We start from the raw sequence: 12,268 nt of genomic DNA, 5'->3' as shown, positions 1-12,268 counted from the left end.
GTTGTCACCTCACAGTAAGACGTTGTCCTGTTCGATTCCCAGCTAAAGCGTCTTTTGTGTGGAGACATGCGTGAATGGGCGTACCTTCGTTGAAGGTTGTGTGTCAGAGCTGGCAACTCGGCACGTAAAAATCTACTGTCAATCATTAGCGGACCGGAGTTCCACTGTGGCGACCCCTAACCGGGAAAAGCCGAAAGACACAACAACAATTGTTGCAGTAGGGATGCTACATAGGACACTGTAGTCACTCTGAGTAGCTACTTCACTAATTAATCCTGCTTTTACACTTCTTCTTTCTCTTCATCTACTGATAGATCGTGTCAGGCTTTCCTGCCATGATAGCTCATAACTGTCCAGATTTTCACAGAATATCCAGATTTTTGCCTCATATTTTTAGTCTGTTACTTATAAAATTTGTGGTTTTCTGGCAAATGAGTGAAGACTGAATTTACCAAAAACATAGTAGGCATTTCCATTTCAGACTTCTTATCCTTCAGAAAATGAATGGTAACACAAAACCTTTTTTTCTAGCAACTATCCAAGTTTATAAGAGCAATATGTATTTTTTCCTATTTTGGGCCATTGTCCCTCCATTGTTTTTGACTTTGTCCAGATTTCATCTACTAAGAGGTTGAGAAGTATGTTTATTTTATTCTATTTATATTCTGTAACTGAAAAAAACACAGTTTTGCTTTATCAGATGGCATAATACATGGAAAATTAACAGTTGTAACATGCTTCTAGGGATTTGATGGAGCAACATGTGAGAATGTTTTCCAAGACTGTGGAAGTTTACGCTGTTACAATGGTGGCTCCTGTGAGTCACAGAATATCTGTAAATGCCCACCCAAGTTCAGTGGCCCTGAGTGTCGTCTGTCTCATTTTACTGCCTGTAGCAGCAGTCCATGCCATTTCAACAGCACCTGCAATGAACTGGCCAGTGAACCTTACTTTCAGTGTACTTGTCCACCACAGTTCACCGGACACCGCTGCCAGTTTCCACTATGGAATTCTAAAGAAGATTTGCTGAAGACATGCAAACCACTTGCAGCCAATGGTGTTTGCGATCTGGTTTGTAACACCCATGCGATGAGTTGGGATGGAGGAGACTGCTCCCTGACCTTTCAAATGCCATGGATGAACTGCAGCACTGGGCAGCAGTGTTGGCAACGCTTCAAAAATGGAAAATGTGATCCAGATTGCAATACACATGAATGTTTCTATGATGGTTTTGACTGCTTGAAACAGCAAAAGCCATGCAAGTAAGTGTCAACTTATGCCATTGTTACAGTGCAAAAGTGGTTTCCTGTATCCTTATTGTTTTAACTACACAATTTTGTTGTATTATATTTGCATGCATGCAGAGAAAGTACCTTTTATTGAAATTGTCACCTTTCTCCTATTTAGGTCTGGGGGTTGGCAGAGGGTTGGAGTTTTTCATGACAAGGTACATGGTTTGATTCTAATTGAGGGTATGCTTGGCTTAATGGTTGAAGTATTCACCTCATAAACACAAGGCTCAGGCTTTGATTCTTATCTCAGGATAGTGGCTAGACTTAAAATGGCCTTTCACCACAGTTAGCCTAATATTCACCTACGAACTTATAAAAAATGTTTACAATTGTTTACATTCCACAGAAAATATACAGATAAGTAACAGTATAGCTGATATTCTGTTTTCCATTTTAAAAGGTGAAAAACTGATAGCAGTACCAATGCTAAACATCAAAACGTACTTGTTTGTACACAGCATCTGTCTTAGACTTAGGAACACACCTTGTAACTCTAGAAGTCATAGATATCTACATGACGGAAAGGTGACTATGACACTTAGAAACACAGAGTAATAACTGTTCAGTGACAGGTAAACTACACGAATGGTAGTGCTAGTATTTTGGGTGTTGATATTAACAGAGGAGGCACATAACAGACCAAACATTTATGCATGTTGTGGTGCATAAGAATTAAAAGAAGCTGCCATGCTCTGTTTAAGCATCATATAAATATTCATGGGCTCCAGAGTCATGTCATGTAAACAACTTTCACAGCGGCAGACCCTATTTAAGAAGGGAAGAAAAAACATCATAAATTGGATTTATGTAGAGGAAATGTGTTCATTTTGATCCATATTGTGGAAATGTGTTGATCTTGCCTGATACTGCAGTCCTCCCTCCATCAACAGCATGCATTTGAGCGAGCCCTATACAAACAGCATGTGGGTGTACAATATATATTTAAGCTAGCCATTTATAAATTGTATTTTTCTTAGATGAAACTCTGTCTTATTTAGAAATAATCTTGTCTACCTCTTAACTAAAAGGATCACAGAAGTTAGGCATTGTGACTATCTATATTCAGAAAAGTAAAGTAAAAAAGAAATGAATTGCATATTTTGATTTTGATGCCTATGTTTGCAGTAATGGTTTTGTCATTAAGTTGGTCAAATGTAATGCTCACCTTGCTGCTTTTTTGATCTCTGCATATTTCCCCACCAGACAATATTATGACCACTACTGCAAAGATCACTATGCTAATGGGCACTGTGAACAGGGGTGCAACTCGGCGGAATGTGGCTGGGATGGCGGTGACTGTGACTCTGGCCAGAAGGATAATGATGCCAAGGATATTTTAGTCATTGTCATCTCTGCTGCACACACTGGGCTTCTTCACAATGAGACAGGCAGCCTTCTGAGGCACCTGAGCGTGGTGTTACTCACAAACATGAAGCTATGCAAAAACTCAGATAAAAAAGATGTGATCTACCCCTATTACAGTCATGAAGACCTGCAGCATATCAATGTCAGTCAGTGTGACAGCACAGACAGTGGCATAAGGCACACTAAGAGATCGCTTCCTTCAGAAGAAGGACCAACCGATCAGAACTCGTCAGGCAAGAAAGTGATCGGGTAGGTTGGCTCTAAAACAAAATTATCTTCAGAACCTTGCAATTCAGTGATTTTGCATTGTAATATTCATTGTGTACTGCAGCCAGGTGGCACAGTCTGCAAAGGATGCTGTACTGCCAGTTTCCATTGCCTAAGGAACACCAAATTAAATAACTTTGAACAGACTGATGATTTTTAAAAGCATACTGCAGTAACTTTTTATGTATGAAGCATTTACACGTCTTTGTTTGCAGGGCTTAATTCTTTGCAGTGGTAGAGCTAACTTTATTGTTGCAGGACAGATGCTGCCCAAAGACGAAGCAGAGCTTAATATGAAGCTTCAGAGATTAAGCCCCCCTCCATATCCAGCAGAATGTCCTCGTGTAGAACATTCTGTAAACAGCAAAAGGAAAGGAAGTGCTTCAGATGTAAAATATTACATTACCCTTCAAAATGCAATTAGCATTTACCACGTCCTGTCTGTTTTAACTCTTGGCACATAATTTTAGCGCTTGCTTTTACTACATACTCCACATAAACTATGTTTGATTTCTAAGACATGCCTGATATTCTGCTTTGCTTTGTTGCACTTTTCTTCCTTCTCTTTGTTAAGCAGTTAAGCATCATCTTAGCCAAACTTTCCACGTTTAGTAACACTGCAGTAACAGTTTACTTTATTCCCGGACATTTGTAGCAGGTCACTGGCAAGTCAGTCAGCATGGCTTTAGTTGACAATTAGACAACAATCTCTGGATGAGTCCTTAGCACAAAATCAGGAAATCAGTCTATGACATGGGCTTGTGCAGATGTTTTTCATTGTGAGGCTGTGTTGGTAAGGTAACAAACTGTCATTTGCCAGAAATATGGCCTTGGTCAGTGTTAATATGGCTGAGGAGGATGTCTTTATAGTACATGGATAAAGAAGAGCATAGCCTTTGTCTGACAAATATGCATTTTTAAGTATTTCAGCGATTTTCCTTGTAAGTACAAAATATACCTGTTAGTGACATTTTTGTCTTTGATAAGGTCATGCTAATGGTAAAAATTTCAATTTTTCATTTATCGTTTCCTACCTGCATTTACAGCTATTACTGCCAATATTATCTGCCCCTTCCTTTACTACAGATATTGAATAATTGCTCAGAATAAGAAAGGCAGTTCTGTGATATTTTATTGTAGACATATTCATAACCTTTGTTAGAATGCCATCCTTGACTATCGTTTTATTCAGTAAAAGATACAGAACATACAAATTATTAATAAGCAGGCAGGGAAGGGGACAGATCTCATACTAAATGTGATGAAAAGTAACAGGACAGGAAATTAGAAACTATTCTCACCCAGATTGCAAGTTTCTATCAAATGCCATAAATCCATAAAATGCAATCACTTTTTTTGCACTTTTTTGCATGTTAAGATAAGGTTAGGGGTCCTGTTTAGCATTTTAAGTGCATGCTCTTAAATGGTGTTTACAGTAACTCTAAAAACTCACTGCTTGTCAATGAAGGCAGAAAGAATGGGCTTGCCCATTCTAAGGGACTAAGCAGTGGGTCTATATTATGTGATCGAAGAATCTCTTCTTCGAACACATAATAATCGACATGTATACAGCGAACGGCCGCGTCCTTGAATTTTTACCTCAGGAAAAAATTCATGTGGCCATAAAATAAAAAACAAACTTCAAAACACAATTAAGTGGGGGGCTTCGCCCCCGACACCCCTCGATATGGGGGGCTGTGCCCCTCCACACACACACACACACACACACACACACACACACAAACTAAATATACCAACTCCGAGATCACTCTACATTGAAGAAAAGGGCAATTCCTGATAACGGCCAACTGAATTTTTTCCCGAAGAAAAAATTCAAGGACGTGGCCATTCGCATCTTACAGCATTCGCTGTATATGTGTTGATTATTATGTGTTCGAAGAAGAGATTCTTTGATCACATAATATAGACCCCTAAGAGGTGTATACTCAAGGCAATAAATGTAGGTTAGGTTACTTGATAGAGTCCCAGCAAACAATACTGTACATTGCTACCTGTAGGTGGGTGGGACAGTTCTGCTGACATCATCCACTTGTGGGCACAAGAGGATAAGCCAGATAAAGGAAAAACTGAAACCTCCCCAATGGCTGGCTAAATGATGGCCCCTTATGGCCAACTCTTGTCCTTATTGATGCGACAACAAATGGGTCATTGGACAAAAGGGCTCTCATAATCGGCAGGCAGTGGGGGCAAAAAGTATAAAATCAAACCTCCAATAATTCATAGCTGGTGTCAAATTATGAGGTTTAAAGTGAACTACGATGCTTAATGCTAATGCTATTCTTTTTAGTTAATGACCTGTCAGAGACTATTGCTCAACTGCTTCATTTAGCTGGTACTTCTTGGGATTCTGGATCCACATAAATTTACCAACTATAGCAACTCCTTGTAATTGAGACCTATTTTTTCCAAAATGAGGTCGCTGACATTACAAGTGATTGCTCAGTAATGCTGTGCTGGGCTTAGGATCTGAAGTCACCTCAGATAAAATTTAGATTTCTCAGCATTTCTCAATAAAGAGATAGCATTTCAAACAAGCATTCACTTTCTGTTTGTTTCTGAAGAGTTTTGCTTCCCCCCCAAACATTAGGTTATTCTTGTCACTCCAACACATACATACACATCCTCCCAAACTAATTCTGCATACATCAGAGGCTAAAAGGGTCATTTTAGCAAATGGTCAGTCATTCTGAAGCTTTATTTTATTTTTTCAGTTTTAGTGATTTTGTTACTATGGTGTAATTCACTAAACTGCATCCCATGGGTTTTATGTGTCCTACCGACCTTGCAGAGTTCACTGTTCTGTCTGTCAAGGGCCCTGCCTATTTGCAATGTTTTGCTACATTATATAGGATATAATGTGCAGTTCGTAGCAAGAGAAAAATTGTTTTTACTACATATGGAAACGTGAGCTATCTTATTTTTTGCTTGTGCTATTTAAGGTTTCTTGTTTCTCTGTTTTTCAGTAGTACTGCTTGTTGTTTGTAGATGATATTGTAATTCTATAACAGATATGCTTAGCTGAAAATGATCACAACTCACAAATTTTGAGAACTTTGTATGGAAGGAAACTAACCAGTTGTCTTCCTTAAAGGTACATTATGCTCCTGAAGATTGACAACAGACAGTGCTCTCGTGTTCCAGGCACCTGTTTCCAGACAGCCACAGAAGTAGCTGCATTCCTTGCGGCACTGTCTGCCTCTCAAACTCTAGAACACATGCTTCCATTCCAGCTACTGGCTGTGGACTGGGCCAAACAGACAGGTAAGACATTGCTCATTCAGATGATGATTAGATAAGGTAATTAAAGCTTTAGAAAGGAGGAGGTACAGTGGTTAAGGGTCGACAGAGTTTTGACATAGAAGCAAGCCATCATTTCTTTTATAGATAGAATAGGTCTTTCCGACAAGGGTGTAGTGGGTGGAAAATCCTAAGTCAGTGGCGAGGTACTGATATGGAAAGTAGCCTTTCAAGAAGTTTTAATAAGTCATGATTTTAAGAATGCGTTGCATAAAGATAGCACATAATGAGTAATCATGATCCTCATGATACTCTTGAGTCTATTACATAATCAGCTCATGTCGGGAGCAGGTAAAAATTCGGTTATACATTGGAGCATGTTACTTGTAATGTTAAGGTGAGAACATTATATACCAGTGATCTTTCCAGTAATATATGGTTGCATTTACAAGCTTGTATTCAATGCTGAGTTTCTTCCGTGATAAAATTACAGTAGGACAGTAGAATGGAAATGTCCCAAATTAAATGTTTCATGTTATATCCAAAATGTATAAGCTTTTCATAACACACAAAAAAAATCATAGTATATATTGACAGTACACAAAATTATTGTAATTTTGCCTCCAGGCCGGCTAACGATCAAGTCTCTAGGAGCCATCATTCAGACAGCTGTGAGGGTGCTTTGTGCTCTTGCCAGCATCCCAACATTTATGAATCTAACTCCCATCACTGGCTGATGATGTGAGCACTCACATCGCCCATGAGGGCTGTCTATGCCGCCTTATTCTATACATATGTTACCTCCATATGTGCCAACAGGGGTTACCATCACTGGCTTAGGAAGCCACATACACACACACACACACACACACACACACACACACACACACACACACACACACACACACACACTCTCTCTGCACAATAAGCTTCTGACCTTCTACAGGGTCCTGCCATTAGATCAGCGATTCAATTCAGGTGAGAACCACCATCCCTCCTCGCAGTATCAGCATGTCCATCCTTCAACTGCATAAATCCCTAGCTGAATTTGGGAATTTGGGTCAGCTGGCCTGCAGTTAGGGATTTATCCTCCAAACCCAAACCTGTTATAATATACAACCACTTCCCCTAGGCTACAAACACCTGCTTACTTTTCACTCCCCCTTATACCCTACAGTTAAAAATCTCCCAAATCAAACATGAACTATCATCAAAAAACATTAATACTAGCTACAATAACCTCTTTATTGACAATACTCACACACACAACCTCACTCCCACCACTCACCCCTACAGCCTTTATCTCTACATATACATTTACTTCCAACCACCAATCATTCCATCATAGCTTTACAAGTATCTCAGTATAACTTACCCTATTATGCTATTCCAAAATACCTAGACTCTGCACACAATAAACCTTTCCTCTTACCTCTCACATCTACCTCACTAAAAAACAGATAAATATATTCTGTTATATAATCTCTCTCTTGTTATAATGTGGTGACATTCACCCTAACTCTGGTCCTAAAAATAAAAACAAGCCAATATAACTGCTACTAAAGATCTAAACTTTATGACCCTTTACATTAGAAGTGTAGGCAATAAAATATGCACCCTGCCTTATTAGCCTTTACTGAAACCTGGCTAAAGCCCAACCTACAAGACTCAGAGCTGTTACCTCCCAACTGCAGCATAGTTGGACTAGACTGAAAACAGAGAGGCGGAGCTTAGCACTACTTTATCCAGCCAACTTTAATATCAAACCATTTACTTCTAAACCCCCTACTTTTTCCACAGCAGAAATACCCATATCCTTCCTTAATCTAAATAATTCAAAGCAAATCTGCATCATTGTTCTGTATACACATTGTATCCTGGACTTCCCAAACAATAAAACATGAGACCAGTTTTTTAGGAGACATTACCACAGACTGGCAATATGTATCATCCCAGCATCTGACAAATAACATCAACCTATATGTTTTTTCTCAACTAATCATCAATCTCACTACATATAATAAACAGTACACTCAACCATCTACCCTAGACTGGATACTAGTATCACATCCCTCTAACTTATCATCAACCTCACTACATATAATAAACAGTACACTCAACAATCTACCCTAGACTGGATATTAGTATCACATCACTCTAACTAATCATCAACCTCACTACATATAATAAACAGTACACTCAACAATCTACCCTAGACTGGATACTAGTATCACATCCCTCTAACTTATCATCAACCTCACTACATATAATAAACAGTACACTCAACCATCTACCCTAGACTGGATACTAGTATCACATCCCTCTAACTAATCATCAACCTCACTACATGTAATAAACAGTACACTCAACCATCTACCCTAGACTGGATACTAGTATCACATCCCTCTAACTTATCATCATTAGCCTCACTACATATAATAAACAGTACACTCAACCATCTACCCTAGACTGGATACTAGTATCACATCCCTCTAACTTATCATCAACCTCACTACATATAATAAACAGTACACTCAACCATCTACCCTAGACTGGATACTAGTATCACATCCCTCTAACTAATCATCAACCTCACTACATATAATAAACAGTACACTCAACCATCTACCCTAGACTGGATACTAGTATCACATCCCTCTAACTAATCATCAACCTCACTACATATAATAAACAGTACACTCAACCATCTACCCTAGACTGGATACTAGTATCACATCCCTCTAACTTATCATCAACCTCACTACATATAATAAACAGTACACTCAACAATCTACCCTAGACTGGATACTAGTATCACATCCCTTTAACTAATCATCAACCTCACTACATATAATAAACAGTACACTCAACCATCTACCCTAGACTGGATACTAGTATCACATCCCTCTAACTAATCATCAACCTCACTCCATATAATAAACAGTACACTCAACCATCTACCCTAGACTGGATACTAGTATCACATCCCTCTAACTTATCATCAACCTCACTACATATAATAAACAGTACACTCAACCATCTACCCTAGACTGGATACTAGTATCACATCCCTCTAACTTATCATCATTAGCCTCACTACATATAATAAACAGTACACTCAACCATCTACCCTAGACTGGATACTAGTATCACATCCCTCTAACTAATCATCAACCTCGCTACATATAATAAACAGTACACTCAACCATCTACCCTAGACTGGATACTAGTATCACATCCCTCTAACTAATCATCAACCTCACTACATATAATAAACAGTACACTCAACCATCTACCCTAGACTGGATACTAGTATCACATCCCTCTAACTAATCATCAACCTCACTACATATAATAAACAGTACACTCAACCATCTACCCTAGACTGGATACTAGTATCACATCCCTCTAACTAATCATCAACCTCACTACATATAATAAACAGTACACTCAACAATCTACCCTAGACTGGATACTAGTATCACATCCCTCTAACTTATCATCAACCTCACTACATATAATAAACAGTACACTCAACCATCTACCCTAGACTGGATACTAGTATCACATCCCTCTAACTAATCATCAACCTCACTACATATAATAAACAGTACACTCAACCATCTACCCTAGACTGGATACTAGTATCACATCCCTCTAACTTTTCCTCAGCTAGTACATATCCATACTCCCTAAGTGACCACCTACCAGCTTTTGCCATCCGAGCTAACACCCACATACCAAAAACACACTCCCTAAAATCAGTACGTAACCTTAATAACTTCCCAAAAGAAAAGTTCAATGAACTACTTTGCAAAATAAACTGGTTACCACTAAAGGAGCTGCCCCTAGTAGAGGGAGTTCACTATTTGAGGAGGCAGTTCACTATTACAGGAGGCAGTTCACTATTACAGGAGGCAGTTCACTACTTCAACAATTTCATAACATTACTCAATACCTTAGCACAAATCCGTTTAAAAAGAATTAAAAAGAATCCTGTCCCATGGCTAATCAAGAACAGTAAAAATGTTAATGAAAAAAGGGATGAAGCTTAGAATATATGGAAAGAGAGGAAAAAGAATAAGATCTAATCCATTTTAAACAACTTTGTAACCAAGTAAAAAACAAGTTACCGGAGATAAACAAATTTACTACACACACCTACAGTAGGAACATAAAAGTAATCCAAAACAATTCTGGTCCTCAGTCTGAACCTTATTGCATTCAGGCACTGAAACTGACCCCAGCATATCCCTCGACACCCCTCCCTCCATCTCAAATTCCTGAACACGTTAACATCCATCTCATAAAATCCATAGCTGATCTGATCGCTAAAACCACCAACACCTGCCCCTCATCCTATCCAACTTCCCTGACTGATATTGATTCCCCTGGCCCAGACCCACTCCACCTTCAACGCACAAAACCCCTTTCTAGAAACCATACCACTTTCTCTCTGCAACCTATACCTACAAGCCTCATAAAAAGATTACTATACAAACTTAAACCATTCGGCACCGCTGCAGATAACTTCCCTCCCTCATACCTAAAATTAGCTGCTGACTCCATAGCATATCCAGGCAGCATCCTAATCAATCAATCACTATCTCAATCTATAGTTCCTGACATCTGGAAAAAGTCCCATATAATCCCCATTCACAAAGGAGGAAATTACACTGACCTTACACAATTTCGACCCATAGCCTTACTTTCCGTCATCTCCAAAATGATAGAGAAATGTATTCATCTTCATCTTATGAAATACTTACAGCAAAACAACCTATTCACAAACATACAGCATGAGTCCCATCCAGGACTTTGTACATCAGTAGCCCTCCTAGTTTTTATCGAATCAGCAAACAGAGATAGAGATACAGGTTGCCTTGACTCTGCTGTATTTCTCCACCTCTCAAAGGCATTTGACACTGTTCTGCCTTCATTACTCATAAACACGCTCTCTAATTTAGGTCTAACCCCCCTACCCTAAAATGGGTCCACAGTTACTTAATCGAAAACAGGCAAATCTCCCCCTTTCTACTTAACCCAACTGGAGTCACACAAGGATCTACCTTAGAACCCCTACGTTTCAACATATTTACAAATGACCTATGTACCGCCTCCACTACTGGAACACTCATACCATATGTAGACAACTCTACAATAATCTGCACTTCACCCACACTACCCCAACATCTCTCTATTACTCAACAAACATTTTCTGCCCTAGAATCCCAGTTCAGTGAATATCAACTGTTTCTTAACCATAAAAAAATTAAACTGCTTCTTTTCCAGCCAAAACACTGCTCTATTGAACTAAATAATTTCAAAATCTATTCTACTGACAATACCACTATTGAAATTATAACCACACTAAACTTCCAGGTGTTGTCATAGATGATCTCCATGTTCAACAAAATATAAAGAAAACCCCACCAAAAACTTGGGACACTTTACAGAAACAAACACCCCCTAAAACCATGTACCAAAATTAACCTAGCCACTGCTCTGTGGCACACCTATACTTACCAACCTACACATCTCCACTAGATCCAAAATGGAATAGTGTTACAACAAAGTGGCCAAGTTTGCCACCAATGCAAAAAACAGAACACATCACTGTACAGTACTACAAAAACTAAACTGGCTAGAACTCCCCAGTCAGCTACTTTATATCCATTTATTAACACTCCACCACATGGTCTACAAACCACTCTCATGTCCAACCCTAAACAATATCATTAAACCTTACAACCCAAACAGAACCCTTAGGTTCGAAGAGCAGAAGCTCCTCACTATCTCCAAACCCAATAAAACTGCTGGACAGAATCTGTGCTCTCACTATGTAGCAAAAGCTTGGAACTCACCCCCACTACCAGTAAGAAGTACGTCCAACCCTGTAGCCTTCAAAACGTTACTAAAACAACATATGTATAACTCTTGGCAATGTCCGAACACAGATCCAGGCTACTCTCTACCTTTCTACAAGCTAACAACTCCCTCAACTCCACACTAACATCTCCACACTAAGACTACCCCCCCCTTAACTCCTCTACTTCACTCCACCTACCTTGTACCCCTCTCCATCC

The 12,268-nt window shown here is 39.1% G+C and overlaps 1 protein-coding gene across 1 annotated transcript in view; it reads left to right on the top strand.

Annotated features, from left to right (window-relative positions):
- NOTCH4 (notch receptor 4) overlaps positions 1-12,268 on the top strand; it is a 563,400-nt gene that overhangs the window by 459,244 nt on the left and 91,888 nt on the right. The window contains exons 24-26 of the mRNA XM_044083199.1: positions 745-1,262; positions 2,496-2,906; positions 6,037-6,206. Coding sequence (XP_043939134.1) covers positions 745-1,262; positions 2,496-2,906; positions 6,037-6,206 — 1,099 coding nt within the window. The remainder of the gene's footprint in view (positions 1-744; positions 1,263-2,495; positions 2,907-6,036; positions 6,207-12,268) is intronic.

Source organism: Protopterus annectens, chromosome 9.part0 (genome assembly GCF_019279795.1).
Source record: "Protopterus annectens isolate FY-2018-M chromosome 9.part0, PAN1.0, whole genome shotgun sequence".
Lineage (NCBI taxonomy): Eukaryota > Metazoa > Chordata > Ceratodontiformes > Protopteridae > Protopterus > Protopterus annectens.
Note: the sequence above shows the minus strand (reverse complement) of the source record. Positions and strands in the feature narration are given on the sequence as shown.